Source organism: Trematomus bernacchii, unplaced genomic scaffold (assembly GCF_902827165.1).
Source record: "Trematomus bernacchii unplaced genomic scaffold, fTreBer1.1, whole genome shotgun sequence".
In the NCBI taxonomy this organism is placed as follows: domain Eukaryota; kingdom Metazoa; phylum Chordata; class Actinopteri; order Perciformes; family Nototheniidae; genus Trematomus; species Trematomus bernacchii.
Window position 1 is genome coordinate 4,163,552 of NW_022987869.1, and position 15,177 is coordinate 4,178,728.

General features: G+C 39.8%; 1 protein-coding gene across 1 annotated transcript; it reads right to left on the minus strand.

Annotated features, from left to right (window-relative positions):
• Positions 1 to 1,880: 1,880 nt before the first annotated feature.
• Positions 1,881 to 7,804, minus strand: eve1 (even-skipped-like1). Its single transcript, XM_034113798.1, has 3 exons — positions 7,764 to 7,804; positions 5,875 to 6,107; positions 1,881 to 2,415 (listed from the first exon to the last, which is right to left on the minus strand). Exons 1-3 carry the CDS (start codon positions 7,765 to 7,767, stop codon positions 1,936 to 1,938), a joined length of 717 nt encoding a protein of 238 aa, XP_033969689.1. The 5' UTR covers positions 7,768 to 7,804; the 3' UTR covers positions 1,881 to 1,935.
• Between the last annotated feature and the right edge of the window lie 7,373 nt (positions 7,805 to 15,177).

Consider the following 15,177-nt stretch of genomic DNA (forward strand, 5'->3'; position numbering starts at 1 on the left):
AATCGAACGGGAATCTCCCCACTCACACACATGGTACAAAAAAAAGGTGGGGGCTTTGCGCATGCAGTTTTGCATCAGAGCGAACCTATACTCTAGCTCTGACATCTGGAAACGGAAAAGCAGGTTTATTGCTTGTGGATTATCAGAAATCATTTCAAAGGGACACAGACACATTGGATTAACCTATGGATTAACTTCAGCAGCGTTTTTATCGTTTTAATGCCATTGAAGACCACTTTTGACCAGACTACGACACAGGTAAGCCATGTTAGCGTTTTTAGCTACCTAGCGCCACATGTTTTGATGTCTGTTTTTGTTTATAAAGTCGCGAGTTCTTATCATAGAGTGATAATGTATGTACCCATCAATTCTGTGTCATCTCACGATGTGAAACGATGTGTTGGATGTGCAGAAAAGATAAATAATAAGGTTTTGTGAGTGAATTTCGGTGCAGTAATCTGTTAGCATTTTTCGCTCGTTGCTAATTCAGAGGCTCAGTGTTAGCATTGTGGGTTTTCTTTTGGAAAAAAAAATTAAAATTATCAGTTAGATGAGTTTCTTCCCGTTACATGGATATAAAACATTCATAGTTTATTAAATGAACATGCCCTCAGACACTGTTTCCTGCAAGATGTTGCGGGAGTGCCCCGGTACCGGGGTCTCTCGGGCTTAACAGGTTAAAGTCAGTTTTGGTGAAATGTACAGCTTATAAAAAGCTGAATGTATTCCTAAACTCTAAAAGTTTTTTTAAAAATGAAGAAAAACTCTGATGATTTTGATCTCTGCAGCAGGTATAGCCTACTGTCATTTAAGACCAGTTAGAAGTTTGCTGAAAGCTGAGCAGTTAGACAAGTAGAGGTCAGCAACAACATTTTGAGTGTTACTCTTTAAATATTGAAGTGTGCAAAGCTATATGCTGCAACGGATAGGAAAGAGGCTGCGCCATGTTGCATACATGCAACTTAAAAATATTAGGTACGAAAACATTGCTCTTGCAGCATAATGGCTGTATTTTTTAAGAATGCAAGCAACAAGTTTGAGTTGCTAACATTTGCACAGTTGGTAGATTGGTTTTCTGAGGCGAATAAACAAGGACTATACCCACAGTCTGGAGGTAAAAGCTGCCTTTGTGCTGAAAATGATCATGAATTATAATCATAATAAAAATATGGCTCCATGCGCATGTAAATGGCCTTGTTTGAGATAAAAACCTATGAATAGAGTGTTGCAGTGTTGACGTATTTTTGTAAGCCGAACCCGGAAGTTAGCATCACAAGGGCTCCATTGACAAAAAGCAATGGGATTTTTCCATTGGATTGAAGATCTTTGTCAAACATACATTTATGATACTGACACGTTTTGTTCAGCAGGAAAATCTCCACATATTAACATTACTTTTATTATTTTGGAAGCGTAAATGTAAATCTAAAAAGCTAACATTAGGCTATAAACAAACTACACAATTGTTTTGACCGTGCATCATCATCACTAAGCTAAGGGTGGCTAATGCTCGACGTGACAACGTTTAGTAGTGTCATTTAGAGTAGAAGACAAGTGAGGAAGTGTCTATACACATATAGGCTCTGGACATTCACCAGTGGGGTGTTAAAACACTCGTTAAAAAAACTGCACCGGAAATGGTAAAATGCTAACCCATTACCGGGTTTTGGGACTCATTCCTGCAGCACTCTATTGTGGAAACAGTTTTCTGTCATCCAATAAACAAATTGCTGCGATTATCAGTGTCATGTGACTGGCATAGATAAGACCTAGGAATTGTGTTTTTCCTCTTCTTAGTTAATGAAACTCTAAAATGTCCTACCATAGTGAGCTCGACAGTGCACGTGACATTAATTGAAGACACAGTGATGCTGCTACTTCCTTATCCGACAGCAGTTTGACCGCCTAGGATGGTGATGTAGTTTCTGTCCTCTTTTACACCACCTCTTCTATCCGCTCCAGACCTGCTGGCTGGACCTTGGGACTCCGGGGCCGGTTCAGTCCGAGCGCCTCCCCCCTGGCCTTCAGCAGGTGTTCTGGTCCCCAGTGCATGCACAGAAGGCAGGGGCAGGAGACAGGGTGGTGCACAATGCTGCTGGAGGGGTAGAGGGCTGTTTGTGTTGGAGGCAGCCCCCCCACTCTGTGGTGGTACTGGGAGAGGCGGAGTGCGTCCAGGGTCCTCATGGGCACATTGTAGCGACTGTGGGCCGAGGGTGAGGAGAGAGCCAGGGGGTAGTGGCTGGGGAGGGGGAGGTGTGGGAGGTGGTGTGGGAGGTGGTGTGGGATGAAGGGGTACGGCAGGCCGGAGGAGGCGCGGCCCATCAGGAGCGCCCCCAGGGGGTCCACGAGAGGGTGGGGCCACGGCAAGGAGTGTCTCTGCCTTTTGTCCTTCATCCGCCTGTTCTGGAACCACACCTTGAGAGAGGAAAGGAAAGAAGGAAGGAGGGCAAGGAAGGTGAGAAGATTTGGACAAGAGCAGAAAAAAGAAGGTCAGGATAAGTTGCGAGAAGACGATTTGTTCAAACAAGTCAATACATTTTTATTTATTTTAAATGAACTGTAAAAATTAAAATGGAGACCAAAAAACTTCAAACTACCAATGTTGATATTCAATCTCAGAAGCATGCTAACATCTGCTAATTATTAGTAGACATAACGTACAGCTGAGGCCGATGGGAATGTCATTGTTTTGCAGGTATTTTGTCTTAAACTGTATGCTTTTTATCATTTAGATTTTACTGTATATTCAAAGACATATATAAACAGAAAAGACAGCAATACAATACAAGGACAATGTTCAAACATATAATTGACATGATCACATGTTATGCATGCACATGGTCTGAGTTACTCTATAAGATAGATATACTTTAATTATTATTATTTAATAGTATTTTTCCCCTGATCTAATATTCTCTATATTACTCTCACTTACAAAGACAAGTTGGGATGGTTTAGTTCCAGGACTGACCTTATCGTAACCCATCATCTGTTATCTATCTATATTTGCGATATATGTTTGTGGCAAATACATTTCTGTCAAATGGCTGTTGAGATGTAGCACTGAAAAGTCATCAGAATACATTGTGTTTGAACCATTGATTTAATCAAATGTAACTGCACATGTACAGATGATAACTATATTCAATGTAAATGCATATTTTAAATTGCAATGCTGTCCATCGCCTTGCTTCATTTAATTTCTCTACTTAACTAGATATCTCCCTTTTCCTTTAAGCTTTAAAGCTGGGAGTCTTCTGTGTGTCCGTCTGCCCTCAAATCTTTTACCAGCTCATAGAAGCTCCTCAGAAGGCTGAGCTTCTAAAGCGTCAGGTGGCAGCGTTTACGAGGCCTCGCCTCACATTCCTGCTCTTTCATAAAAGACCCTCCAGTAGTTGGCAGAAAGGTGGCTTTACTGCGTAATAAAGCTGCTGCACTGGGCCAAATGTTACACTGCTAAACCTGTCAGTACTCAATCCAGCACGCTGACTAAAATGAAAAGTAAATAGATTCATGGGAAATGTCAAAGGGGGTTTGTCGTTTATTTTTGAAGCTGTCACAGATTTTGGCTTCCTGTTGGGTTTTATTTCTTGCCAGAACAAATGAGGTAAGAATTGAAAATCAGAGATGGAGTTTTCTGAAAGCTCAATGTCAGTGTTGTCAATACGGAACTGGAAATGATCTTAGCTAAAGACTAGGGGAAACATTTAGCATGACTCCATCCAACATCCGTTCAAAAACACTGTCCAACCCCTTTGAAGCTAACTGCATGTTGTATCCTGTACAGAAACAGCAATGCTAAAATTATGATTTGTGTTAGGGGGACAAACTTAACGGCCCATGAAACCACAAACTGCTGTTTTCTCTTTGTATACAGATTTGGCAAACCATATACAACATGTAAGGAATAATTTCACACTTTTAAAAATATGCTATTTCAATGCTTAGCACAATGAGTGGAAACAGCTGTCCGTGGCTCCTATACAGTCAGTTTAGGATTGTAGTTAATTTTAGTTTAGTGACTAACCCTTACCCTAGTCAAGAGTATCCTATCATGCATGGGGCCTCGGGCAAAAAGTAGTTGCTGGGCCCCTATTGACCACCCAGTCTCTCTAATACGCAAGAGTATTAAATGAAGCCTATATTTTCTGTGTAGTGGAAGCTATCAGACTACTGGTCGGATGCAAACACCTTCATGTTGCTGCATCATGAAATACCTGTCTGAACCCTTATCACAACCCGTGGAAGTGGATGCTTGTTACTGATTTATTCACTCCACTACATGGAGATATTGTACTTTTTATATTAACTACATTTATTTGACACATGTTACTACATGCATAACCCATTTATTATATATGATATAGTAATAGTACACAAAGTATCCAAACGTTGCTTTACATTGAAGAATTACCACATTAAAAATTTCGTAGTGATAAAAACACATATTATAATATTTTATAATCATAAATCACTTATAAAAGAGTCATTCAGCACAATCAGGGATGCAAACTTGTCACCTTTCGGCGAAATTCGCTCAGATCTTGTACTTGAGTAAAAGTAGAAGTACTCAGGTCTTGTACTTGAGTAAAAGTAGAAGTACCAGAGTGTAGGAATACTCTGTTACAGTAAAAGTACTGCATTCAAAATGTTCCTCAAGTAAAAGTAGAAAAGTATTCTCATTAAAATATAGTGAAAGTAGCGACAGTAAAAGTAGTCATTGTGCAGATTGGTCCATTTCAGAATAATATATATGATATGTTTTATAATGATTGATCATGAAAGTGTTCTCAAAGCTGGTAAAGGTGCAGCTAGTTTGAATGACTTTGTATACTGCAGAGTAGCTTGTGAATTTACTCCAGGTGGAACTAAAGTCTGATTTAACACTTGATTATATTTCACATCATTCATCCACATCTGTGAAGTAACTAAAGGTATTAAATACATGTAGTGGAGTCAAAGTACACCATTTACCTCTGAACTGTAGAGGAGAAGAAGAACAAAGTAGCAAAACATTGAAATACTTAAATAAAGTACAAGTATCTCAAAATTGTACCCAAGTATAGTACTTGAGTTTATGAACTTAGTTACTTTACACCAGTGGCTATAAAGATAGAAAGACTAAGCCTTGCACAGAGGTATGAAAATACATTTTCAAAATGCTCAACAGTGCTGCCAAAATTATAAACTGACTGCTACACAATTAAAATAAATGCTTTTATATATTTCTATTAGATGTGACTCTTTGGCGTTTCTGTTATTATTAACTGCTTTAGTTGTTCTGACTGCTAAAATCCTCTGTTATTCCTCATTTTAAAGCCGATATTCCGTGGGGTCAGGGGGCTCGGATCCTTGTCACCTTTTTCATACCTGATGAGTTTGCATCCCTGACAATGATTACCTTAGTTTTTTATACTTTAAGTAAACGTTTCTTACTTTTCAAGTAAGTATTTAGCACAATGTAAAAAAATACAAACACCTTGTGCATTCAAAAATGTTTATAAAGTAAATACAATTTTGAAGATGGAAATTAATTTCCGTATTAATTATTTATTGATCAATTATATTATATACACATTTTCATATATTTTTGTTTATATAACCATTTTCATTATTTGTATTTACTGTATTCACTGTAACTTAATTGAAGATGTCTTTTGTTTTTAAGTATTTGTGTTGCATTTTTGTGTGTCTTTTAATGAGGAAGATTATTAAAGCCTATGTTAACTGTACCCGCTGTGGGACTCATAAAGGAATTCTGATTCGGTTTCTTCTTCCCCCCCATGTAATGGCCATCTCCCCCCCCACAGACCAGAGGCCATGTTAACACACACACATACTGACACACACTCTCACACTCTCTCTCACACACACCTTGATGGTGGTCTCCGGCAGGTTCAGGGCGGTGGCCAGCTCGCAGCGGCGGGGTCTGGAGACGTAGCTCTCGGTGTTGTACTCCTGCTCCAGCCGGGACAGCTGCTCGCGCGTGAACGCGGTCCGGTGCCGCCGGCTTGGGTCCAGCAGCGCGCTGCGCGGGCACGGCTCCGTGTGCGCCTCTGCGCCGGGACAGTGCACAGCGGCCACCGGCGTCTGTCTGCCCTCCGACACTACAGGCAGGCATAGAGGAGAATAAATTAATCAATGTGGGCAACCCAGTCTCACATCTGACCCCAAACATGTCCTGAACATTGAATATGGATTGTAAATTGGAGGGTCCAACGATTTAATAAGGTTAGACTGAAGAGGTCCTCTGTGCGCCAAAAGAATAGTTGCGATTATTTTCTGTTATCCATCATGATTCATGATATCGGAGGCATTGGTCGTTTTTTAATCAAAGTTCCCTATAATTGAATAATATATTAAATGAAATGATCATGGTGTGATTTCTTAAGAGGATCTGTAGCAAACAAATACGTCTTCTTACATTTATGGAACACTGTTTGCAGGCTGGGAGATCTCTGCTGCTCCACAATACTTTATGCAAAATTGTATTTTCACACATATTTAGCTTTTAATAATTTCGTTATTCCTGCAATTTTAATATTGTACTCGTCCAAATTGCGATTTTGAAACAACTTTGACTAATTTCGCAACCCTAGTCAAAGTATCTCTTGTCTTGTCTTTGTTGCAAAAACAGCTGCTGTGCCAGAAATAAATTAGACTTGACCTGGCAATAAAGTATAACATATCGTGTCATATCGTATTCGGTGTTTTATATATATTGTGGTTTAACCTGTACACAAACTACAGTAGCACACGTGATAAGAGATACAAATCAAAGTCAAAACATGAATCAAGCAGACAATGCAGGGGTGGAATTTAATGAAGTACTCGAGTATACTCCACTAAACTATGGAACCAACTTTTATCGGCTTTAGTTACTGTACAGACTCAGATTATTAGCTACATCATAAATCAACTAATAAACATTAACATATAATAAGATATCCCCAGCAGTATATAGTAATTACAATGAGCTCCACCTTTGCCAGCTGTGATAGAGACATGCATCAATAATCATAACTTTTTAATTAAAAAAATGTGCCATTACACTTATTGATCCCTTTTACATTTGGTCCTGTATATTGAAGTACTTCTCCCACCTCTGAGTAAACGCCTGTACATTGATAATTGTAACTTGATTCTGAACTGATGGCATTTTGATGCTTCAGTATGTCACATTACTCCTGTGTGTGATGTCAGAGACTCAGCTGTAAACTTGGTTGCATTCAATATATTCCATGCTGCTTAATAACATTTGGTTTGGTGCACTACTTTTTACACAGGCCTCCTTTCAAATACCAAATAATTGTATTAAAACTCTTTAAAACTATTTGTATTTTAAAACAAGAACACAATTTTTTTTTAAAGTAAACTATGGGTCGATGTTGCACTTCTTTAGTATTTTACACATTTCTGTTGGACCCCAAACAACACGGAAGTCATTTTTATAATTGTCTAATTTAAATTGAGCTTGTTGTATTTGTAATCTCTTCACGTTTAAAGTTTGTTGATTGTTGTTGCACTTTGAACTGCCCTGTGTAGACATGTCCTATATTTTAAACGTGCCTTGCCTTGCCAATGACAACACACTCGATTAATCATGGACAGTTGTGTTTTGGACATTTTAATGAGGCTACTTTTCTATTTTGAAATAAGAAATAAAGTTATCTCAGTTATTCCTCTTTGGAAGCACTTGACAAAGGAAATAATCATTGAGTGTCAGTGATGAACAAGCATTTTTTACATGTAGGCCTACTTACGCATCTGTGGATGAAATGATAAATAAATCCTCCTGTGTGTCTCTCCGCTGAAGATGCTGTCTGCAGTCTGACAAACTTCTCTCCGTGACACTCTCACACTTCACGCAGACAGTCAGGGTGAAGATGAGGTGTGTTTGACCCGACTCCCCCCTCCTCCTCACCACTGTCTGTGTCCCCGGGGCGGCTCTGCTCTCCTCTGCCCTATCACAGGCGCTCCAGACGGGCCGCTGTGTGCGCGTCGGGCCGGCGCGGCGCCGCGGCCCGCGGAGGTGTAGAGGTGTTTAAGGACGGAGCCTTTGGTCTCCGTCTCGGCCTTTGTACTTTTGTTATGGAGAATTAAAGACGCGCAGGCAGAGACAGGGAGCAGACTCACATTGTTCTCCGCCGTTTGATGTCGGCAGGTTTGGAAGTAAATCATTACAGGCCTAATGGCTCCAAATTGGCCCAGGTGGATCACGACGGAGGAATTATTAAAGTCTTACATACTGTACATTAATACTTGCTGCTGTCCCAGGCTCCTCCAACAATGCAACATCAATATAAGAAATGAACATAAAACAATACAAATGGTGCTAAAAGAAACAGAATAGAAACAAATAGTTCAGGTGAATTTTGCGAGTGACCAATGTGCAATCTTTTTAAAATAAGTATTTGTATCAATTATGACCTTTTTCAAAGTGGTGGTATTATGACCGTGCTTATATATTATTTCTTTCACGATTAAATTAGGTAGATTAATTTTAAAACCATCTACTGTATATTTACAGTAACACTAAGCTATGACAAAGTAGGCCTATGTATTTAAAGAAATGTGTCTACAATATAATCTAAATATTTAATTTGCAAATAAAACTTTCTTAACGGTATTGGATTGCGTAATTCGCTTCGCATTAACACGTCAGCTAAATGAAATGTAATGCAATGTATGAGGAAATATCCTTTGTTTTCATCAGGCGTTTAAATAACAAGCAGTTATGACAATAAGACTTGACAGGCAGATCATGTGAGTTTATAATAATAAGTAGAGCAGTATCAGTCTCTAAGCCATCCTTTAATAAGTGCACACAGCCTCTCTCCACTGCAGAGCTGACCCTTGAACCTGTGTTTTGGAGTTTATTGTGGCTATAATTTGCGCTGATTGTTAATCCAGCGGCCAGATGATGATAAAGAGGACAGGCGGAGGACAGAGACACTCAGACGCCAGGTAGGGTGGAGTCCCTCCAGCAGGAAATGTATCGTTATTAAAACACTCAGGTAGATCATACAGAGTCACTTCAGAGACAGACAGACAGATAGACAGATAGACAGATAGACAGATAGACAGATAGACAGATAGACAGATAGATAGATAGATAGATAGATAGATAGATAGATAGATAGATATACTTGGGAAATTATTTTTGTCATTTTGGATATCATTGTGCAAGAATTACAACATTTCTTAAAAAATAGAATAAACTACAAATAAAATAAAACAAATATATGCATGGTCAAAGTAGAAAATACATAGAAGAGTGTATAAGAATAAACATTATAAAATATACAGAATAAATTAGAACACTCGCTATTAAAGGGATATAAACATATAAACATATTGCACTATGTTCATTAACCTGTTAAGCACCAAGCCTGTTTTTCATGTTTCAGGCTCGAAAATGACATCCCCAAAACAAATGACTACAAGTTAACTTCTAAAAGGATTATATGAATAATTTCTTTTATCAAAGCAAGGTTACATCTGTGAGTTGGATGTAGAAGTGTCAGAATCAATATAGATGTTTTTTATTTTAAAGAAAATTCAGATTTTACATAGTAAAAAACTGTAAATTATAGTGTCCGTCCAAAAATAATTTTTTACAGATAGTGAAGACTACCCTTGGATGATGGGTTAGTAGACTAAAAGCTTTAGGAATCCAAAGTACAACATATAATAAGTACCCTGTATCAAGATTGATGCAAAACAAGTGACATTTGACCTTTTTAGAGAGGTTTAGCCAAAACCACTCCACCTCTGAGGTGATTTGGGTGAAAATTGTTTTTTTTCCATATCTCTGGCCCCCCTTGGTCGATTTGGATGGTTGACACCTCTTTCTGACCGTTAGAGCCAATAGAATCGAAGGGGGGGGGGGGGGCCCCACACACACACGTTGTGAAGAGAAAAGGTGGGGGCTGCGCGCATGTAAATGTGCAGCAGAGTGGACCGATCTCTAGCTCTGGCATTTGGAAACGAAAAAGCAGTTTTATTGCTTATGGATTATCAGAAATCATTTCAAAGAGGACACAGATACATTGGATTAACCTATGGATTAACTGCAGCATCGTTTTTTTATCGTTTTAATGCCATTGAAGACCAGTTTTGACCAAGGTAAGCCATGTTAGCGTTTCTAGCTACCTAGCTCCACATGTTATGATGTACGCTTTCGTTTATAGCGTCACAAATGTTTATCACTGAGTGTTGAGGTGGGCACCAAACGATTCTGTGTCTCCAGCTGATGCAAAACGAGTGGTTGGCTGTGCATCTAGGGTAAGTAATAAGGGAGTTATTGTGAGTTTAAGTGCCGTTTTAGGTTACATTTTTTCGCTCGTGGCTAATTCAGAGGCTGAGTGCTAGCATTGTGGTTTTTTTGGAGAACTTTTTTTTTAAAAGATCAGTTAGCTGAGTTTCTTCCCGTTACATGGATATAAAACATTCATAGTTTATTAAATATTAAGATTCCTTAGACGTTGTTTCCTGCAAATGACGCGTTTATCCGCCCGGTACCGGGGGGGCCGTGCGTAACAGGTTAAAGAATTGTGCACAGCTTTGAATTGAAAGTGAAATATATCCTGTGAGGTAGTGAAAGTGGCTACATTATGTAAGTGCAAATTGTTCATGATAATAGAAAGGGAGAACCTGAACATACTATGGAGCAGTGAGTTCTATGCTGTCAGAGGTCAGGTGTTATTAGGCGCGTTGAGTACTTTTCCCGTTTAGTTCCGTTAGTACCCCTTATTTTGCGTTCACACCAAAAAGAGTACTTAGTGCCGGGAACTTTTACCCCCATTTTTAGTGCCTGCTAGAGAGGTGGTACTATCCTGGGGAGAAAAAAGTACCAATTTCTATTGGCTGGGCGAATTGCAAACCACGCCCCGTAAAACTCTGAAAAGTTTTTTGAAGCCGCCATTGTATTTGCTGGCATTAGCATTATTAGCATTAGCATTAGCCCCGCACACCAACGGAGAGAGAATAATTTATGGCAACACAAAAAAAAACATGGGAGCGGTGGAGTGATTAGGAGGTGTCGGCGTTCTGGTGATTTACTCGGAAGGCTTCAGTAGAAGCTGCTGGGTGTCCCTGAAGCCAGTCCCCAACTCCGGGGACTTCCGGCCAGGGACTTCGGGTGGCAGTATACGCCGTGAAGTTGTTTGCGACCTGCCAGTAAACCCAAAGCAGAAGAAGAAGAAGTGATGTCAGCGGCTTCATTTGCATAATCTTCCCTCAGGGAACTTATTCCGGTGTGAACGCGATCTGTACTTAGTGCCATGTGGGTACTAAGTGCTGGCACTAAGTACAGCAAAGCGGCTATTAGGCGCGTTCACACCAAGTACTTTTCCCACAATAGTTCATGAGAACTCAGTTCATCAGAACTCTTTTAGTTCTGATGAACTAAAGCAGATTGCGTTCACACCGAAATGAGTTCCTGGGGGTGGATTAGGCAAATGAAGCCGCTGACGTCACTTCTTCTTCTTCTGCTTTGGGTTTACTGGCAGGCCGCAAACAACTTCACGGCGAGTACAGTAGGTGGCGGTATGCACCTTAAAGTTGCAATCCGCCAAAAAACTGAGAGAAGAAGAAGAAAAACCTCCCGCGTATACTGCCACGCCCACCTGCTGTATATGAGGCGTCTGTTTACCTTCCGACCTCAGACATGAGCTTCGTCTGAGTTATTTAAGCAAACACAAATACAGATCGTCGACCAGTCAAATGCAATAGCAATGCTGATTCGGAAGCGAAGGCGGTTAAGAAGGATTGACAAAAGGATTGGACGATGACATGCACGCGCTATGGATTGCGTAACCAGTGTGAAATTAATAAACTGTGCCAGGTGTGTCGTATGCACAGTAAATAGGCTAAGCAGTTAACACACCTTTATTATATATCCTCCTGAGAGCAACTGCATCCGTCTGCCATGAACCCTACAGAAACCTACGTGTTAGTTTTGGCCCATCGTGGCCTCCATTTGTGTCGTGTAAAATGGGGGAAATAAAAAATTAGCAAATCCCCATTTCCTCCTCAGAGGACATTCATAAAAACATTTAGTTTTAGGTCAAATAATTATTACACTGCTCTGAAACTCACTACACTAACTCCTAAGATGTTCCCTTACTATAATTAATAAAAAATATTGAACTCACAACACTGGTAATTACAAATTTAACCATTTCTCTTTCTATAAATAGTGCTTGTGTTGATGGACGCCATTTTGAAATACAATGAAATTATCTTTTTCAAAGCCACATATTTGGGGTGGGACACAATAAATAAAGCTTCGCCAGTTTATAACCGATGAAACATGATGGTATCAGTATAATCACTTACATGTGATGTATAGGATGCTACACAGGTCACTGTAAAGATAACATGTCAGAGGAGAAATAAGCAAGATACAGGATCTGTTTAATCGCCATGTAGGTTCTCTTTTATTGCACACTCAAGACAATATCAATAACGGCATCACGCTGTCCCAGGTGTGTTGTATGCATGTAAATACAAGTTAAAAGTTTTAATGTAAATAGAAGTTAACATTTTCAATATAAAAGAAAGTCAGTAGTATCAAAACAATATATATATATATATATATATATATATCAATAATAGGTAGGCTCAGCAGCAGACACACAAAGCGAAGTGTCAGTATTAATAACAGTGGCATATATATATAATCACAATAATACAAAATTAACTGTCCCAGGTGTAGGCAATTTGGGGTGAAGTGTCTTGCCCAGGGACACAATGACATGCTGTACAGCTGTGACCAGTGTGTGGGAAGATGTCGCCTGTGTCGGCTCGCCGCTCCCTCGGCTCTCTGCCTTTAGCTATCCTGTTTTTGTTTTATGTTTGTCAGAATGTCTCTGCTCTGCTCGTCTACGATCGCCAAGCTCTCCTCCACCTCAGACCCTCACTGGAGTTTATACTGCTGCCCAAACCTACATCTGGCAACCATAAATCGTCCCCCCCCCTCTACTGTCGGATATTCCCACCTACCTGCGCCGGTTGCCCTGCATCCTGCCTCGCCGAAATCGCTTTAGACGACGGGGAAAGCGTGGTGGTGCACTGGTCCATCAAAAAGCATACCTGACGGCTTCTTCTGGGACTTATTCACGCCTCGGATGTCATGGCCCTCCCGCTGCACGCCATGTGAGGGATCGATGGATTCGCCCTGTTTTTCCGGAGCTGCGGCCTCTGCTGGGCTCGCTGACAGCTCCTCCTGCCCGACTGACTGCTCCAGGCCCGTGCGGCGTTCAACACGCACATCTTCGTCAGCTGAGACGCACTACACCTTCGGCAAGCCTGGAGCGCAAACTTTGCTTTGCAAGGTCGATAGCAAACAAAACGTTCCTGCTAAATGACTTCTTCACCTCTCGTGAACTGGATTTTATGTTTCTGACGGAGACCTGGGTTCACGCTGGCGAGTATTAGGGCTGTGCATCTTCACTGGTCTCACGATTCGATTCGATTACGATTATCCTGTCAACGATTCGATTCAATTCGATATCCCGATGCATCACGATGCATCACGATTCATACGAATGCGTTGCATCCTCAATTTTCTATATTACTGCACATGGCTTATTTTTCATCAATGCATACATGCAGTAAATACATATGAACTCTCTTTTTATTATTTAGAAAGTGCTTCAGAAATCAATAACATAAATGTCTTGACATTCATTTATAAACCAAAATAAATTAATTGTATAGGTCTAGCCTCCCTATATCTGTGTGTGAAGTTGTTCCATCCTCAAAAACAAAAAACTAATGCTTCTGCAGTCTAGCTGCAGCTTCTAGCAACGGTCTTCTGTTAAAAAAAGGACACTGAATGTCCTGAATGTGGCATCACACACAGGACTTGAGTCTGAACACAGCAGACAACAGGAGTATTTACAATAGCATATAGGCTACAAACAAAAATACTGCATGTGGGTGCACACTTACATTCTCTGTCTTACTGTTACATAAATCCCATGAATGTATGAGATTAAGTTAGCTTCATTATATCTCAATCAGTGATTAAAGGTGGGGTAGGTAAGTTTGAGAAACCGGCTCGAGATACACTTTTTGTTATATTCCATGGAATGCTCTTAACATCCCGATAGCAATGAATATCTTAAAGGGCCCATGTCATGGCCATTTCCACTGATCATAATTACATTGTTGAGGTATACTAAAATAGATTTATACTGTGCAATTTTCCAAACTCACATTGGTTTCGCATACAGCATCTCTGTCAAGCATGTGTATTCAGCAGTATTCACTTTCTCCACTAAACGACTCGTTGGAGCTCTTGCCCCCCCCTCCCTGTGAGCCTAGTGTGCTCCGATTGGTCAGCTCGGCCACTCTGTTCTGATTAGTCAACCACCAGAGACAATATGGTCTAGCTGCGGCCGCGGCCAGTACACGACACTACACGACACGCCCACTACACGACACGCCCACCTGACACGACACTACGGTGGCTGAGAGACATTACCGTACATGGCAGATTAAAAGCGAATTGACGACACTTATTATTATTGAGATCGTACATGGCAGATTAAAAAGGAATTGCTAATGTTATTGTAGCATTTTAAGCAACTATTAGGCAAATAAATTAATAACCTAGTCTATCCGTTTGAGACACAACAGTATAACTTTCAACCCAAATCATTTTGTCAACAAACGGTGGTTTAGTAAACTTTTTTTAAATATATAAAATAGGTATTAATGAGATAATCTATTAATTATGTTTGTCTAACTGCTACACATGTATTTATACATAAATGTAGATATTTGTGAACATCTAAATATAGTTGTTAAAGGTTTTAAGATATACATAATCACATCATGGGGTCATTAAGGAACAAATTAGGAGGGCCAGTCAGGCCACTAATGAGCTCAATCATTCACATGTATTATTACTTTATAAATTAAAAGTACTAGGGGTCTATTACAAAACCTTTGAAGGAATCGCATCAATTAAAATAAATGTATGGCAAGTATGATCAAATTAACATAATGTCAAGATATAGCCAATAGACAATCAACATGCTTGAATATAAAGGAAGAAGAACAATAAACAGATGAACATTTAGGTTTTATGTGTAAATTGTGAACAAACCATCTTAATACATCTGGCAGTCTAAGACAGCAAACTAAGCTTCTTTAACTGCTGCT